The 19,071-nt window shown below is 42.3% G+C and overlaps 1 protein-coding gene across 1 annotated transcript in view; it reads right to left on the bottom strand.

The window, feature by feature from the left end:
- Positions 1-1,811: 1,811 nt before the first annotated feature.
- The window catches only part of FAM81B (family with sequence similarity 81 member B), a 70,577-nt gene continuing 53,317 nt past the window's right edge, over positions 1,812-19,071 (bottom strand). The window contains exons 6-9 of the mRNA XM_075542666.1: positions 13,077-13,183; positions 5,925-6,060; positions 3,992-4,187; positions 1,812-2,086 (exon numbers count right to left, since the gene is read on the bottom strand). Coding sequence (XP_075398781.1) covers positions 1,956-2,086; positions 3,992-4,187; positions 5,925-6,060; positions 13,077-13,183 — 570 coding nt within the window. The 3' untranslated portion in view covers positions 1,812-1,955. The remainder of the gene's footprint in view (positions 2,087-3,991; positions 4,188-5,924; positions 6,061-13,076; positions 13,184-19,071) is intronic.

Genomic DNA, 19,071 nt, shown 5'->3' with positions numbered 1-19,071 from the left:
TGTCCTGCCGTGGCTCATCTAGTACCAGGTACCTAGCCTTTGGCAGCTTTTTAAAATCATTGGGTATATTTTTGGTTTCTTACTGACTTGTAAGGGTTATTTAATTAATCGAGATACTACCTTTTTACTCTAGCGTGGCATTTGAGTTCAAAGGTCGTCATTTACTATTGCATTTAAAGCTCTCAAAGTCCTGATGTGAAGCTGATACTACATGCACATTAATAATGGTGGGGAATTGACAAATTTCACGCAGTAAACTCCAGGGAGGTACAAAGGGGTCAAAGTTCTGTGGGCGGTACCTTTGTTCTTTATTAAAGTAGATAGATATTCCCACTCTCCTTTCCAAGCCAATGCTAATGTTTTAGCATCTTTCCCCCCATTTTTTTCTTTTTCTTTCTTGATTCCGTTGCCCAGGATCAAGGTCTACTTTTAATGATTTTCATGTTTATCTAGAAAAGTTAGATGTGTGTTAATGTTTTGGAAAATTAAATAGTGGTTTAGTAGTACCTTTGAATGTGGTAGCTGGGTATGTTCCATGAAGGCTCTTGGCTTCTCTATTCGGCATAGGTTGCTTTTTCCCTGCTCATGTAGTCTGATATATTGAGCACAATGAATCTATGCTTTGAATAGATCGTGAATTTTCTTAGTACATGGCTTTTCTACTCATGTCCCTATATAACTCCCACCAAAGGACTGGGTGAGATCTTTTGAGATTCCTGCCTAAAGTGGCAGAGGCAGAGAGGACATGCCACACTGAGGTCCAGAAGCACCAGACCAGAGGTTGCCACGGCATGGGAGATGAGAAACCATGAGACAGCGAGGCCGAGCTTCATGAGACTGTGGGCTTCTTGGTCATGGAACGAGACAGAGACCAACAGAACATGTTGCTGAGGATCAAAGGATCAGAGAAAGACTTGGCTGCTGGCTGAGGAGAGGTGCTATTCTGGACCAAAGACTATATCCTTAAGGCTTTAGGATCCTGACTTGTGGTACTCTGTTAACTTCCCTACTAACCCCCAGAAGCATGAGTGTTGTTTATGGGTTATGTGCGGGATTATCAGGCTCAACAGAAAATTAGACTTTCATGAGAGGAATGACTGATGTGAGAACTGGATACAGAAAGATGAAGGGTGGAGACATGTCTGACCCTTGCCTTGTGACACCAGGCCTTGGGTTGGGGTGAAAATGGGTTCTCTAACCTTGGGTGGTCAAGAGAGGTCAGATATGGTCTGCAATCTACTTTGGAAACATGCAGAAATTAGATTTTCTAGAAATATTGGGAGTATTAGAAAACTAATGTCTCTGGGTCAGAGACAAGAATTGGTAGCCAATATAATATGCCCACAGATATTTGTTTCATCATTTAAAAAACATTTAAACTAGTCACTTCTGTTTAAAAAACACAGATATTTCATAGGTCTCTTTTCTCTTAAAAAAAGGAATAATGGGTTAAATACAAATGGCTTCAAAAAATTTGTGGAAAAAATTCAATTCCGTTTCCCCACGATCCTTTTGGAGCGTCCTCCTACATGCTAATTATATGTGTAAGTCTTCTCCCATTAACCATAGTTCTGACCTTTTTAAAATGTTTTATTCTTGGTCTACTTTTATGTGCATTGTTCTGACCTAGGGAAAACAAGAATATAAATTGGTGTGTGAATAAGTGCCATCATCTTTTCTTTAATAAATTAGTACACATCATACGGCTCCATTGCTTTATTGGTGCTTTTAATACATTCATCCCCTCAGAAGGCGCTGGGAAGCACAGAGAGGACAGAAGCCCTCAGCTCGCAGAGATGGTAACATTCTCCTCCTCAGCGCCTCCCGCACAGCCACGCCTCCCGCACAGCCACGCCTCCCGCACAGCCACGCCTCCCGCACAGCCACGCCTCCCGCACAGCCACGCCTCCCGCACAGCCACGCCTCCCGCACAGCCACGCCTTCCGCTGGGAACGCTATTCTTGGAGCTCGACTAGCTTGCGCTGTAACTTCTTTAGATCTTTTTGGACTTTGTGCTTCTCTAATTGCATCTTTGTTTTCTGTATTTGTTGAAGGGAGCTGAGAGAGTCATGAATTGATTTAAACCCTGGGATGAGAAAAGGCATACTGAAATTAAACTATGCATTGGAGCAAGTTTTAAAAAAAAAACATGAGTTGCTAATCAGCAGTTCCTCTCATTACAATTGACCATTTAATTCAAAACACATTATAGTCCAGCACGACCAACCTAAAATTGTACAGCAGCCCAGTTTCTTGTATGGAATGCAGATTCATTAGCAATAGTAACACATTTGGCATCTGGTTTCATTAAACATTTTAATTTTTTTCATTTAAAATTAATTGAAAGAATTGAAAATTGAATTCAATTCTTATTATCCCGCCTCTAAGTGTATTATAAAACAAAATCATTTCTACATTTCAAGAAGGAAATGGAAAATTTGACTTATTTCTGAAGACTTTGATAAGAGATGAGGGAGCCCTTTCTCAATTCTTATTACCAAGTTGAATGAAAAGTAACTTGCTGAAGTCCTGCCCTGCCTCTCCACAACCTGCAAGCGCTTTGTGTCTTTTATAACATTTATAGACACTCATGACCCCAGACCTACCAGACCTCAAGCTCCTTAAGGCATCACCCATTCCAGTCCCAACATATTTGGAAACCATAAATGCTGAGCTCCCTCAGCCACAACTTCCACTTAGTAAAATGCAGAAACATGTAGATCAGCGGTTCTCATCCTGTGGGTCACGACTCCTTTGGGGGGTTGAGCGACCCTTTCACAGGGGTCACCCGATTTGTAACAGTAGCAAAATTCTAATTATGAAGTAGCAACAAAAATAATTTTATGGTTGGGGGGGTCACCACAACATGAGGAGCTGTATTAAAGGGTCTCAGCCTTAGGAAGTTTGAGAACCACTGCTGTTGATTGTAAAGGCCCCTTCAACTCATTCTGGGTTGTCCCCCAGGAAGGGGTACTACTAGCCTTGGAGTCAATGCTGACTCATAGCGTGACCCCCACGGGTTTCCGAGACTGACTGTTTACGAGAGTAGAACCCCCAGCCTTTCTCCCGAAAGCAGGGCCCTAAAAGAACAGCTAATTAAATTTGGAATATAATTCCTGGTCCAAAAATATGTGATTTTAATTTGGCGGCGGTGGTGGGGACTTGGGGTGCGTGGCCAGCTTTCTAGACAGCGAATTCTCTTTCTATGCTGGGAACTTCTGGCCAACGCAGCCACCTCTCCTCCAGGCCCCTTCTGGGCATCTGCGCGAAGGGCTAGACTTGACAGAATGTTCACATCATCCCCCAAAGACTGAGAAGACAAACTGGGTAGGGCTCCTGTAATGCAGGAGCCCTTCTACTTGTGACTCCAGGCAGATGGTCGCTCCAAAGCACCCATCCCAAACCCCTCTCTTTCACAACTTAGATGAGCCTTTCACATTAATCCTCTTCCATGCTAGCTCATCTTGACACTGCTGCCATTAGCCTCTCAAGAAGAAAAGCAACCAGTAGATGGGGCTTGGCTAATTCCTCTTTCCTGTCACTTCTAAAGGTCCGGCCTGAGTCTGACATCTGTCCAGGCTTCTTACCTGGAGTTCAGTGAGAGGAGGATTTGCTTTAAGCTCCTATTTTCCTGGTAGACTCACCAATCACATCTTGGCGAGCTCCGAAAACCATTCTTGCTTAAAAGATTCTGAGATTTCAGTATCTCAGATGCAAGCATTCCACAGATTTGACGGTCTGCTGAGACTGCCACTAGTGAATGAAGGAAGCTAATTTGCTTACCTACCTGCACTGACTACCTACCTGCAGTGGCATGCCTACATGCTGTGGTTACCTACCTGCAGTGGCGTGCCGGCATGCTGTGCAAATCCAATCATACGCATATGGCTGTCCCTAATGCCGAGACTGATCCCTGGCCACTCGCTAAAAGTAGAAAACTCAGGACAGGGAAGAACGTATTTCCTTTACTTAACAAACCATAGCTGCTCACCTGATTGATACTCAATCTGCATTCTCTCTAGTTCATCCCAGATCTGCTTTTCCAGTTGGTTAATCTTTTTAGACATTTTATTTTCTACCTGCTTCACTTTGTTCGATTCTGCTTCCTGTTTCTGTGCGTTAATGAAATTCTCTATTTTGCTTGCAAGTTGTAGCATTTTTTCTTCCATTTTATTTTCAGACTTTTCCTGTAAGAGAGATCATGTGATGGAATTCCACAGACAAGGAAAACCAGGATCTTAGAGAAAATGTGTGTTTTAAATAAATTGCATGTTAAACATGAAAATTCAGATTCTTTTGCATCTCAAACCATGCTAGAGCCCCTTCTTTGACAACTTTTAGTCTCCAGTATAATATAGGGGGCCGTTGGACTTCTACAGGGAAGAAAGATGTGCAGCCTTCCTGAAATGCACTGCGGGTTGGCGTTTTAAGAGAGTGCTAAAGAAGTGTAGCCAAGGAAGGGTTTGGAGATGACACCTCGGCTGATATGCATACTTCCACATGGACAGAAATTCTCCATGCCCACAGCCTCAGTCGGAATCACCTGGGCCATGCCCCTCTCTAGAAGTATTTAATTGTTCTTCAAGCGAGCCCATGAGAGGGACTGATGGCCCAGTAATAGAATGCTGCTTTCCATGCTGGGGGTCGAGTCCAATTCCCAGTCAATGCACCTAATTTGAAGCCACCAGCCACCTGGTAGTGGAGGCGTGTGTGTGGTTCTGAGGACGAACAGGTTTCAGTGGAGTTTCCACACTAAGAAGGACTAGGAAGGAAGACCTGGTGCTGGATTTCTAGAATACAGACAATGAAAGCTCTTTGGATCAAAATTGTAATCCACAACAAAATACGGGGATGGCGTAGAAGCAGGTGACATTGGCTTGGTTGACCATAGGTTTGTCATGCGTTGGGAGCCGCCTAGGTGGCTGCTAATAATACCAACACCACAATGGCCCCCAGGAATGGGTCAGTTGCTAAAGCTCTCCAGATGATCTCAATGTGCAGCTAGCATGGGGACTGCAGAGACAACCTCATGTGAGAACCTTGGTGGTGTAGTGGTTATACATTGGGCTGCTAACCACAAGGCCAGCAGTTCAAAGCTACCAACTGCTCCTCAGGAAATGAATGAGGCTTTTTGCTTCTGTAAAGTTACAATCTTGGAAACCCACAGGGGCAGACCTACCCTGTCCTGCAGGGTTGCTATGAGTTGGCACTGACTGAAGGGCAGTGATTTTTTTCCCCCAACATAAAACTGTGAGCAGGAACTGGGAGCTACTGGCCCATTTAGTTTTTCTGTGTATGGTCCTGCTTACCTTATGGGCTGTGGGTTCTGTTCTCTGCCTTATGGTGGGAGTCTCCGCCTGTAAGGTGACCCCGTGGTCCCCTGGTAATGCCAGATTCAGGGAGTCTGCCTACCTCAGGGGTAAAGAATGAGCAGGCCCAAATGATCACAGATGTAATGCATCAACTGAAAAGTCCCAATCAGCACAAAGTTGGCAAGTTTATCTCCTCCTCTTGGACTCCTGTCTCTATCACTTGCTTATAAATTCAGGCAGGGGGCTGAGGGTACTCCTTACTGGGTTGCTTCAGGAAGTCTCTCTGCTCAGATACCAGAATGATCATATTTGATCTACTAATGAGCTCCAGTTAGAAAGGATCAGTGGTTTAGCTGTGCTCACGTATCACCGTACCCCCACCACACACCCTGGTGTCCTAGTGGGCTATACATTGAGATGCTGGCACAAGGTCAATGATTCCAACCCACCAACAAATCAGAGGGAGGAACATGAGGCTGTCTGCTCCCATCGAGGTCTACTCTGTCCTGTCGAGTCTCAAAGCCTTAGAAACAGATTATGGTATTTAGTTGTGGCAGCCTGACCGAATGAACACAATGACGTTTTACTACATCAAGTAACAGAACTTCTTACCATTTTATCCTGTAGGAGCTTCCAACCTTGATTGATATAGCCGAGGTTATCTTTTTCATAGTTGACCAGCTGGTTCTCTGTCCATTTTTTATTGTTTTCAATTTCTTCATAGAGATTATTTGAAAGTGAATTAAATCTAAGAGGGGAAAAAAAGAATTTTGTTCCATTTAAAGTAAGTGAAAGACAGCAAACAAAAAAACATCCCAAATTTAGTGTGTTGAAAATCTCTGCTGGTTTTTCAGGTGATTTGGCTCAATGTCCTGAGTCAAGTGCTTATAGGATTCTGTGTGAGACAGAAGATAGGCATGGTGGTGCACAGGGTGAGCTGTTGATGCAAGGTCAGTGGTTCAAAACCAGCAGCAGCTCCGCCAAAGAAAGATGAGGCTCTCTACTTCTGAAAAGATTTCTAGTCTCAGAAACCCTACAGAACATCTCTCCACGGTCTTACTGGGTCACCAGGGGTTGGAAGAGAATCAATGGTTTGGGTTTAAACTTGGGGGAAGTGAACCGAGCACTGATTGTGCAATGGTGAAGCACTTGGTTGTTAATGGAGAGGTCAATGGTTCAAACCCACCAACCACTGTCATGTCTTTCCTGAAGATTTACTGCCTTGGAAACCCGGTGGGCCGTTCTCTGCCCTATAGGGTTGCCCCTGGAAAGCACTGGCGGGAGATGGGAAGCCAATGGAAATACACTGTGAGCCCCTGGTCCGAGCTTGTATTCTGTCTAGTGGCTGACACCACCTCTCTTCATGTACAGCCTCTACATGCAATAACCAAGAGCACAGCCACGGCTAGCCGGCCCTGCCTGGGACGCCTGGTGTAATTCCGCGCAGGGCTCCATGAAGTCTGTGCCCTTGACCGATATACTCGGCTAAGTCACGTGGGGTGGAGAGGGCTAGTCTGTGGAAGCAGTTGGCACACCTTTTCTGGAAAGAGCCAGTAGCTTTGTGAGCCACATTGTCCATTGCCAACTCTCAACTCTGCCATTGCTATGGAAAAGGGGCCACGGACAATCTATGAATGAACGAGCATGGACATGCTATCGTCAAACTCTGTTTAAGAACATTGAAATTTATATTTCATATCATTGTCACCTGCCATGAAATATTCATGTGTGCATGAAATCCTAGAGTAGTTCATGTGTGCATGTATACATACATAGACCTAGATATACACACCCACATGATTTAAAATATAAGAGCCACTCTTAGCGGTGGGGTGTATAAGAAAAGCTGAGGGCCCGTTTGCCAGCCTTCTTCACAAGGGCCCCTGTGAGGCTCGGGGAGGTGGGGCCCGAGGGCCAGCACTGTCTGCTAGAGAGGAGCAAAGTTTGAGGGGAGCAGAGAGAAGACGAGCACACGAACAAGAACTTTGGGGAAGTAGAGCGTCCAGGTTTCCCCCTCATTCTCTGGTGGAATCTTCAGTGAAGTCCCCACTGCTAGCCGTGATTCTTTGATGTATGTGTTTGGGGAGAGGGAGGATTTAGAGGCGGTCAGGTCACTGTAGTGTGGGGCACCATCAGGCACAATGGGCAGAGGTCCGTGAGGGTGCTAAGGGCAGCAGAATTGTATACTATTATTTCCCAGCTGCCAAAAAACCCATTTTGACTCATGGTGACCCCAAGTGTGTCCGAGTTGAACTGTGCTTCACAGGGCTTTTGATGGCGGATATTTCAGAAGCCGATCACCAAGCTTTCCATCCGAGATTCCTCTGGGTGAACTTGCAGCCCCTTTGGTGTCACTGTCTTACCTGTGTAGGGCCACTGTAGCAGACATACCGCCAGTGGCGGGTTTTGCTGAGCAGAAATGTACCCTGGTGCACTTTAAAACCCACTCATATTGGGCCATTTCTGACTCATCGTGATCCTGACGACAGGGTTTCCAACCCTGCCTTTCTTGTACAGAAGCAGGCAACCTCAGCTTTGCCTTGTGGATCCACTGGTGAGTCTGAACTGCCAGCCTTGCACCCAGGGCACCACGAGGGTTTTCTTCTCCAGAGCAGGAGGCTAGAAATCTGAATTCAGATCGCTGACTCTGATGGAAGGCTTTATCTTTCTGTGGGCTCTGGAGCTAGGTCCTGGCTGCCTTCCAGCATCTGTAGGCCTGGTGATTTTCGAAGCTCTCCATGTGTGTGGGGACCAGTCATTCCCTGGGCCAAGGACGGACAGGGATCCTGGGTCCAAAGGATGGGGTCTGCTTCTGGCTCTTCTTTCTGGATAGGCCACTCCCTCTGATCTCTGCTCCTCCTTCTACATTCCAAAAGAGATGGAGTCAAAATACACCCTAATCCTATAGATTGCATCGGGTCTCATGCCACCATAGAGGTTAGGGTTTACAAGCCGACTAATGACAGCAGATCCCCAAAGGGATAATGACGACATACGATCACAAAATGGGTCTACTACTGAGGCTCATGAGCCAGCCATGTTGACACCTGTGGGGGCGGGGTGCACACTGTCTCTCTGTAGCAGTAGCTGGGAGCTCAACAGTGTGCACCCCCCAGGGAACATAGGCATGTTACGTAACAGAGGACAAAGGACAAAAAAGATAAGAGCGGATGTCGATAGTGATTAAAAGTGCTTAATCGTGTCCTAAGGAGTCTGAATGATGCATTAAGTTAAAGCGCTTGGCTGCTGCCTGGAAAAGTTCACAGATCACCCCGCCGGCCGGCGCGAGAGCAAGACGAGTCAGTCTGCGTCCTTGCCGACGGCAGCGCCTGCGGCAGTACTGCTCTGTCCTGTCCTGCACTAGGAGGTGGAATCCGTGTCAGCTGTGGGTTGGGTACATTTAATCAGGCACTATCAAACTGAAAAGTCTATGCAGTGAGTGAACATTTCATTACTTCAAAGATGTGTTCTTTTCTTGGAAATAAATCACTGTTGACTAGATCCGGGGAGTGACTGACAGGAGCTTATGCTGTCACATCTTTGGGCAAGCCTCTCTGCTATGTGAGCACTGAGTTTGCAGGCTTCGGACATTGATTAGCTCAACATCTGACTAAGCCCCCTCTGGCAGGGGGAGGCTGAAAGGAGGGATCAAAGAGTACAGAGTTATGGGCCTCCTGTGTCAGTCAGGTCCAGTGAGCACCCCAAATCCCAGGAACCCACCAGAAAACCCAGACCGCTCTGCGGCTTGTACGTTCAGTCAGTTTAGCAGAAATTCAATTCAAATGTGTAAAAGTCTCTAAAGGCAAACATTTCGGAGTCAAACTTACCTTTTAATTTTTTTTAGGGATATATATATATATATATTACATTTTATTAGGGGCTCATACAACTCTTATCACAATCCATACATATACATATACATACATCAATTGTATAAAGCACATCTGTACATTCTTTGCCTTAGTCATTTTCCTTTTTCTTTTTTTTAATCTTTTTATTGGGGCTCATAAGGCTCACCTTTTAATTTTATTGGGTGCTTTTCTTTTAAAGTGAATCCCTTGCTATAAGACAGTCCTTTCTTTAAAAAAAAAAAAAAAAACTATTCCCCATCTGTCCTTTGAAAAAAATCTCTATGAACCACAATATCCTCCTAACATTAGCAATGGTGACCATACAATTTTGTGGAGTTATGGAAGTTTTTTGTCTAATTATTGTTTGAAGGCCACCTTGCCCAAAGCTGAAATCCAATGTACGAGATAAAAACAGGGTGCGCTTTAGCATTGATGAAGCACACAGTATTCCTCTGGTTTCTCGAGGCTTCCTCAGCCCCCACTAGCCTGACCCCAGGCCTCCCTTTCACTGTGGGTAGACCGGAGCATGTGCACAGGGAGAGATATGAGTTCACAGTACACGGAATCCAGGTCAGATAAAAACCTCAGAAACAGAAATGGGAGTAGCGATACCAAGAGGGTAGGGGGAAGGTGGAGAGAGAAGGGGAGAAAGGGGGAGCAGATAGCAAAGAGGGCACATAACCACCCCCCACCAACTCCAGGGGGACAAACAACAGAAACCATGGGGGAAGGGAGACAGTAGTCAGTATACGATATGAAAATAATAATAATTTATAATTTATCAAGGGGTCACGAGGGTGGGAGGAGAGGGTGAGGAGGGAAAAAAGAGGAGCTGATACCAAGGGTTCAAATAGAAAGTAAATGTTTAGAAAATAAAGATGGCCATATATGTACAAATATGCTTGATACAATTGATGTATGGATTGTTATAAGAGCTGTAAGAGCTCCCAATAAAATGGTCTTTAAAACAAACAAACAAAAGCAGACTGCTCTGACTGAAAGAGAAAGAGCTCTACCTCCTTTTTCTTTTGAGTCAAGTTGTTTTCAATATATATCTTAGCTTAAGAGCTAATATTTCTAATGTTAAGGAATCTCACCAATTTATATGAAAATGTTTGAAAAAATCCCAGTGCGACGTTTGACAAACAGGCAATTAACAGAAAAAGAATTCAAATGTGGAAGGAAAGACAACTGAACATCAGAAATGTTCTTTTTCATTAAAAGGAGAGGGAGTTGTATTGGCACAATTGAACGAATGTTGGCCTACTCACTACCAGGTTGTTGGTTCAGATCCCCCAGCTGCCGTGACGGAGAAACATAAGGTTGTCTACTCCTTTAGAGATGTGCAGTCTCAACGGACAGGGTAAGACATGAAATAACAACAATAATACTTCACTGACCAAGGATTCACGAGAGGGAAGAGGAGCTGATACCAAGGGCTCAAGTAGAAAGAAAATGTTTTGGAAATGTTGATGGCAACATATGTACAAGTGTGCTTAATACAGTGGAATGATAGATTGTTATAAGAATTGGAAGGGCCTCCCATTAAAATGATTAATAATAATAAAAAAGATGTGCAGTCTCAGAAACCTTAAGGAGCAATTCTACTTGGTCCTATAGGGTCCATTTAAATCAGAATCCACTCAGTAGCCATGGGTTTGATTTGGTTTTTGGTAATAAAAAGAGAAGCTCATTGCCGGCAAGAATATAGAGAAAGTTCTTCTCATACATTTCCTGTGAGAGTGAGTTAATACACTTCTAGAAATTATTTATAAAAATTAACAGAGAGATATCTTCTTTAACCCAGAAATCTTCTCTAGAGAAATAAAACAGTGTCTAAGAATACCCAGGGACAAATACACAAGAATTATTAGTAAAATATTAATTGTGGTGTTCATAAACTGGAAATAAACTATTCCACAAAAGATACATAGTTGAATTAATTATGGCATATCTGTGATTTAGAATATTATGCAGTCATTAAAATAATGTTAGGATAATATTTACTGATCTGGAGAAATATCTGGAAAAAGCAAATAATTGAATAATGATGCAGAATTTATTTTCAAAACCCTTATCTTCACATGTGTAATTTATATAATATGTGCATATATGAACACACACACATACATATATAAAGGAACTTCAGAAAATTCATGGAAAAGTTTCAGTGTATTTTCATTAAACTTTTCCATGAACTTTTTGAAGTTCATTGTATGACATCTTTTTGTCTGTTATATATTTAATTATAGAAACAAAGACAAAAATACAGAAGACTACATCCTGGCTAGCTATCTATCTGGTTAAGTATTTCTTTTTCATCTCTTTTGTTTTTTATTGGTTGGTTGTAATAAAGAAATATTATTTTTTAATTAAAATGATGGTGAAAATTTAACTATAAGATACTCAATCATATAATTGAATTATTAGAGCTCTTAATTATTTTCCTGGTAAAAATCTAGTTTATAAATTCATGGTTCCCTATTGTAATACTAATGAAACTTTGGGCTTCATTACTTAAAGTGAATAAAATATTCATTTTAAAAGATTCAAATTTAGCTATTTAGATGACTTCTGCTTTTAATTTGGAAAAAGCAAGCAATCTCATTAGTGAAACATTCAGCTCTAAATAAAAAAAATTTCCCCTTAAGTCAGGATATAATTTCTGTCTCTTCCCTACAAAAACCAAACCCAACCCACTGCTGTTGAGCTGATTAGAATGCACAAACGACCTGGAGGGCAGGGTAGACTGGCCCCTCTATGGGTTTCTGAGACAAGCAGCTTTACCGAAATAGCCTAGCCTTCTCTCGTCCAGTGGCTGATAATTTTGAACTGCTGACCTTGTGGTTCGCAGTCCTAGTCATAACCACTATGCCACGAGGGTAATTCTTAAATTGTATGTCTAGAAACCATTTTCCCCCTACTTCTTCTATTGATATTTTTCTTTACCTTAATTCTAAGTGAAAATACGTAGATCAAGTGCCACCTAAGTATTTGCTGATTAACCTCATTATGCTAGAATTTAAGAACAGGGGAGAACTGCCCAGGTGGGTTTCTGAAACCGTAACTATTTATGGGAATTGAAAGCTTCATCTTTCTCCCACAGAGGGGCTGGTGCTTTCCAACCGCTGACCACTACACCACGATGGCTCACAGGAGAGTCCTAGAGATACAGAAAAAAAATGGTGTCTCTTAACGCCAATGGCACTTCGTTAACGAATTATGGCAGACAGAGGGGAAATAAAGCAAGTGGAACATTAGCAAAGTACTGGATTTGACCAAGATGGTGAACAGAGAGGATGGAGGACAAAGATAGAAGCAGTCAGTAAGAAAATATCATCCATTTTCCCTTTCCTTCATCACGAGCCTGGAAAATGGGGGCCGATTAATCAGGAGAAGGAAGGGGTTGAAGAAGGAGGAGGGCAATGAATTGAGAATCTGTAGAGCCTTTTTTCCTTTACTGCTTTCTCTATGGAGTAGGGGGGATATCTGAGATGGGCTAGAGCCGACAGTCTTAAAAGACAATGGGGCCAGTGGTGAATCTTTGAAGAGAAAAATCGTAAAGGAAAAGCTTGTAGATCCAAATGATTTTGTTAAAAGTGATTTGATAACCTTAGGGGTTACGTTTATTTTCAGCAATGCTTTATATTCCGGTATTTCAGTATATAGTTACTGATGAAAGAAGATTACTCAAGTGGGAGAGTCAGAATGAACATTCCAATTCAGTCGCGCTGTCATGCAGACAACATCAATCACCAAAACAAAGCACGACAAAAACATTACCACTCACATTTCTTCTTTTATTATGAATAATGCACACACTACTTTAGTATAGACAATTCATGCCAATATTTTCATTAGGCAAAAGCCTTTGGAATGCATTAACAGAATTAAAAATCTTCTACTCACTTACTTGAATTCCAAAAGATTCATCTCGTGGTGATAATCCCCCTGGATCATCTTTAAGTTTGAGGTTTGCTCAGAACTGGAAGCCTCTATCTTTCCTAAGAGCTGCATTACCTAATGGAAGTATAAGAAGGAGCTTGTTTGCGTGTGTGAACAAAACCACGAGCTCTTATATTAATTACACTTGATGCCTAGTAGGGTCAGGAAACAGACTTGAACTTAAAGCAAGTTTGCAATCGAAAAGATGCTTTTCAAATGAGTATGATTCAATATTTATTGAACTCTCTCCAAAGAAAGGCTAGTGGGGGATGTTCCGTTCTGTTGTCTGAAATACTTCTTTTGATAAGAAGGCATCTAGTGATGCACAGACCCACATGAATAGCATTAATGTGTTTATTAAGTTGCTAGCTTGATTATTACTTTACTTGCAGTCTCCCCAGGTGTAATGCAAATGTTCTTGTTCACTCCTCTAGGTAAACACTCAACAAATACTTAGGGAACACAACGAACACAACAAATGGAATACAAGGAATACAAATGCAAGCAGGAGCGGAGGCAAACACCAGAATTAGTTCTCGACGTTTCCAGGTGGGATTCAGACACGAGCTCCAAGGAATCCCAAACGAAAATAATCAGGGCGTATAAAGATGGGCGAAGATAAGCTCCAGGTCTGGAAATGAGGCTGGGAGCGCCTTCCACGTTGCCAGAAGCCTGGAGAAATTCCCTTTGCGTAAAATGAAGAAAGAAATAAAAAAGATCTTTACAAAAAGAGCTACCGAATTATTGCACAAAGGCTAGAAATTAATCAGAAAAATATAGAGAAACAAAAATCCAAGCACTTGAGTAAAAACCACAAAAAAGTCATTCTTGGTTCTAGTGTTGTCAACATGGAGCTGCATCTCCCAGGCTTCCTGGTGTGGGGAACATAACGGGTCCTCCCGCTGTGCTGATGCTAGGCTTCCTGTTCCCAGTCTAGATCGGAGTCATACTCCTGTGATTGGTCTAGTAATTTGTAACTTTCTCAAGGCAGCCTCTCACTGCCATCCACAGTGTCCGAAACTCACAGGCGAAGGTCTACCCTGTCCCATTGGTTGCTCTGAGTCTGAAGGTAGTCTCAGACTTGTAAAATTAACGTTTCTCCCAGGAGTAAGGCCTGTATTGTGGTCTGAAGGCTCCCCGTGACCCCCTTCTCATTTTTCCCTCACAGGGTTTCCCATCTATAAATCTCTTGTACATCTGATGCTATTTTGGCATTTGTTTTCAAATGGATTTGGGCGAATATCGGTTTCCACAAGTAAATCAACACTGTCCAATTTACCTGGGAAGCAATGATATGTTACAGATCTGAAGAACACAAATTTATCATTGTGAAACATTTTTGTAACTACAAAGGAAAGAATGAACATGTACAAGCTTCGTATCACAAAACGGAGTCGCAGACCCGAGTGCATGAAAGCAGAATGAAGGAACCATCTGTGTTAGGTAGGCAGGCCCTCGGAGAGAGCCTTGCAGCCAATAGTATGCAGCTTGGCAAGAGGGACTTTGCAGATGTAATGAACAGACCTTAAGATCTGGGTAGTTTTACCTCGGATTTTCTAAATAGGCCCAATCTAATCACACCCACCCACTGCCAATGTGCTAATTCTCACTGCTAGTGACCCTAGAAGGCAGAGGAGAACTGCTCCTTCGGATTTCTGAGGCTGTGACTCTGGATGGAAGCAGGCCATTGCTTCATCTTTTCCCTTTGAGTGGCTGCTGTATTTGAACCACCAACCTCGTGGTCAGCAGTCTAATGCCTAATCCACAGTGACACCAGAGCTCCTCACAGGGGCCCTTGCAAGCAGATAATATTCAACAGCAGGCAGAGAGAGGCAGTAGTTGAAGTCAGAGAGAGGTGAAGGCTGAGAGTCTTCACTTGCCGTGGCTGTACAGCAGCCTCATGGAAAATAGCACGTGACATGTAGGCAGCTGCTGGGAGTGCTGAATGGCTCGCAGTTGACAGCTAGCAAGGGACACAGCGCGAACAAGACACTGAAGTTGGCCAGCAACCTCAATGAGCTTCAAAGGAGATGAATTTCCAGTTTTCTCGAAGGAATGCAGCCCAGTCAACCCCTTGATTCTAGCTTTGTCAGGTATTAAGCAGGGGACCCAGTGTGCCCCACAGAAACTATGAGATAAATAATTGTGTGCCGGCTTGTGGTGTTTGGGCAGCTGTCGAAAACCAATACATGTATGTTTTGGGAATGAGAAAATAAAATTTACATGTAAATCCTAGGCTTTGTCCTATGCTGAATATGAAAAGGCAAAAACATCAACAATTAGATGAATAGTTAACTAGGTGCAGAGTTACTTAGAATTATTGCAGGGGAGGTTGGCGGGAAGAACTGGCAAGCTAATACTAAGTACAAGAATGAAGAAAATGTTCTAAAATCAATTGTGATGACTGCACAATCCTTTTAATATATTTAAACCATGGAATTGATTGTATCATACATGAATTATATGCCAATAAAACAGTTTAAAGTAATTAAAATTAGGAATGAGACTAGATGGTTATGAAATCAACAAAGCAAATAAGTTAGCCAAAAAAAAAATCATGAAGCTGAAATTGCGAGTTAAATCGGAGCTTAATAATTACAATGCTCCCCCCACCAAGCCCCTCGGCTGCTGTTGGGTCAGTTCCAATTCCGTGCAGAACGAGTCCAAATGATAGAGTAGAAGTGCCCGGTAGGTGTTCAAGGCAATACGTCTTGATAGGACCAGATGGCCTCCTCTTTCTGTCTCAGAGTGGCCGGTGGGTTTGAATGCTTAACCCGCTGAGCTACCAGGGATCCTTTCAATAACTGTAAAATTCAAGACGCACTATCCTTGAGTCAGCTCAGCTCATAGTGACCCTCTCAGACAGGGTAGAATTGCCCCTGTGGGTTACCAAGACTGTAACTCTTTACTGGAGCAGAAAGCCTTGCCTTCCTCTCACAGAGTGGCTTGTGGTTTCAACTGTTGCCTTGAGGCTAGCCGCCCAAGGCATCGTCACTTCTCCACTGGGGCTCCTTTTTCAGTGATTATAGGAGACTTTAATTCATTCCTTTCAATTCCAAGCAAAAGGGTCGACCAAGTATTAAATAAGAGATACAGAAATCCTAAGCAATTGGCTATTTCTTATGTAGAGAACCCAATTAGAAAATTTACTTTCATTTAAAACATTTATAAAAAATGGATACACTAGGTCACCAAAATTTTAAAAAATGTCCTTTCAAGTACTCCCAATATTAAAATTGGCACAGACAAGAACATTTCATTGAGATACACCCAAACACGAATGTTAGTGTGGAAACAGAGTGCTTTTCATGGAGAAAACCAACAGTGACCGTGATAAAAAAAGCTTAACTACTCAATCAAAGGAAAAACTCTCTAACTCAAAGGTACAACATTACACGTCAAGTCTTAGGGTATACTGGAACAAGGAATGCTTTCAGGAACATTCCGTCAGTGTGTGTTTCAGGAAAAAAGAAAGAATGCAAGTAAATGTGGTCCAAGAAGTTAGAAAAATAACAACAAAAATGGCAAGAAGAAAAAAATGAATAAAAAGAAAGGCTAAAATTAGTGATAGCAGAATAGAAAATTAGACAGCAGAATAAAACAAGGGACAAAGACATAATAAGACTGGATCACTTTAGAAAAGCCAGAATAAAAAGTAAAAATACAAATATATAAAGACACAAAGTGGTAAAATAAAAAAAGTGGAAAGATAATCAAATGACTGTTTTTGAGAAAGTAGAAAAAGTAAGACAAAGTCAAGGACTAGTTCTAGCAGGGTAGAAGAAAGCCTCACTATTTAAACAATAAGACATAGAATACGATGGGAAAGTCCAAACGGGCCAAGGGCTTCAATGCCAACACTAAGTCCGAGGTAGTGTTAGGAGACAATGTCAGCGACATTAAGTGTTTGCTTGAGGAAGCGCTTGCCCACTAAGACTGAAATATCTCAAAGCCACCAAAGAATTACATTTAGCTCTCATTTTCCAAGAGAAAAGATTAAAAACTGGGACAATGTATCTGGAGCTCATAAGAGAGAGAAAAGGCTCATTTCTCAAACATCTAGAGGAAAAGCCCAGACCCACCCCCAATGCAACACTCCTGACAAATAGTGACTCTAGAGTAACTGCGGCTATAACTCTTCAGAGAAGCCGCTGCGGTGGCTGCTGTGTGGTGCGTGGAGTTGGTTCTGACTCAGTGACCCGTCCCGCGCCATCGCACCGCTGTTGTCGTGTTCGAGCTCCCTGTGGCACCTGCTGGGTGAGCCCATGTGGTCCAGAGCCTCCTCTCTTGCTCAGAGGCTGATGGCGTGAATGGCGCACCTCGGGTCAGCAGTCTAACCTTACCTGACGATGTCAGGGCTGACCTATAAAGAGCTCCCAGAAATCAAGACAAAGGTGTGCAATACGGGCAGGCCACGCCAAGAAGCAGCCCACAGACAGAAAGAAGGACACATAGGACTTCTTAAACATACGGAAAGATGCTCAATCTCACTCATAATGATAATTATTTTAAAGCTGGTTAAAATGACAGACCATTTTTCCCCCATCAAAATGCCAAAAGTTGAGCATCGCTCCACTGATGAAACTATGGGAATTTAGGACATTTTACATTTTGCTGGTGGGGATGCAGTCGTATTAAAGTTTTATGGAGAGGAATTTGACAAGATTAATCATACCAACATGCATGCACCCTTTCACCCCACAGTCCCGCTATCTGGTTGTGTTTATCATACACATATTCCATACGCCTAAGATGACAAAAACACAAGGTTATAACTTCAGCATCGTTTGAAAGAGTGAAAATTTGAAATGTCCGCCTCTAAAGGACTTACCTAAATGAACTATTGTATTATCGTACAGACCAGTATGCATAAACAAATATCTCAAGGATTTATTTGGTTTGTTTAAAAAACAAAAGCAAAGTGTGTAGTATATGTTTTGATTTTTAGGGATAAATAAGAATAGATATGTATATTTGCTAATTTCTTAATAAAGCCATCCTGAAAAGATTCACATAATAATAAAAATATTACATATGAGGGGTTTGATGAATGGTGACTTATTAGATTGATGTATCACGTTAAAAAAACCCCAAAAACTAAGCAGGAGGGAGAACTATAATTCAATCTCCCAACTTCACCTTTTAATTTAAATGCAAATGAAAGACTGAAAGATTGTATAACTCTCATTAGGGAAATATAAGAATATTTCAGGAATAGGACAAGTATCAGCAGAGGATATTAGAAGACCAGAGAAGTAAAATAAACAACAAACAGAAGTCAGACCAAAAGACAATCAATATAATGACTTAGTTATGTAAAGTCTTTGTAAAATTAAGTAAAGTAGGAATCAATGGAAGCTTCCTTAATATAATTTAAAATTATTTTATCAAACCAACAACTAACATCAATAATAGAGATATCCCCAGTGTTCCTCAGAAGTTAGACTGCTTTCTATACCAAAAACCAAACCCATTACTCTGCCACCCAGTTGGTGCCGGCTCTCAGCCACCCGGAGAGTTCCTGAGGCTATAACCCTGTATGGGGGTAAAAAGTCCTATCTTTCCCCTTCAGAGCAGCTAGTGTCTTTGAACTACTGACCTTCCAGTCAGCAGCCCAAGTTGAAACCACTAGACCACAGGGCTCCTGCTATAGTGATATTTTTTATTTAACAGTGTTCTGCACATTCTCATCTGGACTATGAATTTTTTTTAAGTGACGAGGTTCTAAATTAGAAAGCCAGACACAAACTTGTCTTGATTAGTAGTTAATACAATTGAATGCCTTGAAAATGAAGCGAATTAAACAACCCTCCATAATACTGGGACGAACTGGATCGGTCAATAGAAAGTTGAACAAGGGAATCCGAATGGCATTGGAGTAAACTCTATTCTCCTACAACATCTGCTGCTTCCGACACCAAATAAGCCAACACCTTAACTTCTTATCCTCCAGTTTCCAAAGG

Source organism: Tenrec ecaudatus, chromosome 2, assembly GCF_050624435.1.
Source record: "Tenrec ecaudatus isolate mTenEca1 chromosome 2, mTenEca1.hap1, whole genome shotgun sequence".
Classification (NCBI taxonomy): Eukaryota; Metazoa; Chordata; class Mammalia; order Afrosoricida; family Tenrecidae; genus Tenrec; species Tenrec ecaudatus.
This window is presented reverse-complemented; position numbering and strand designations above follow the sequence as displayed.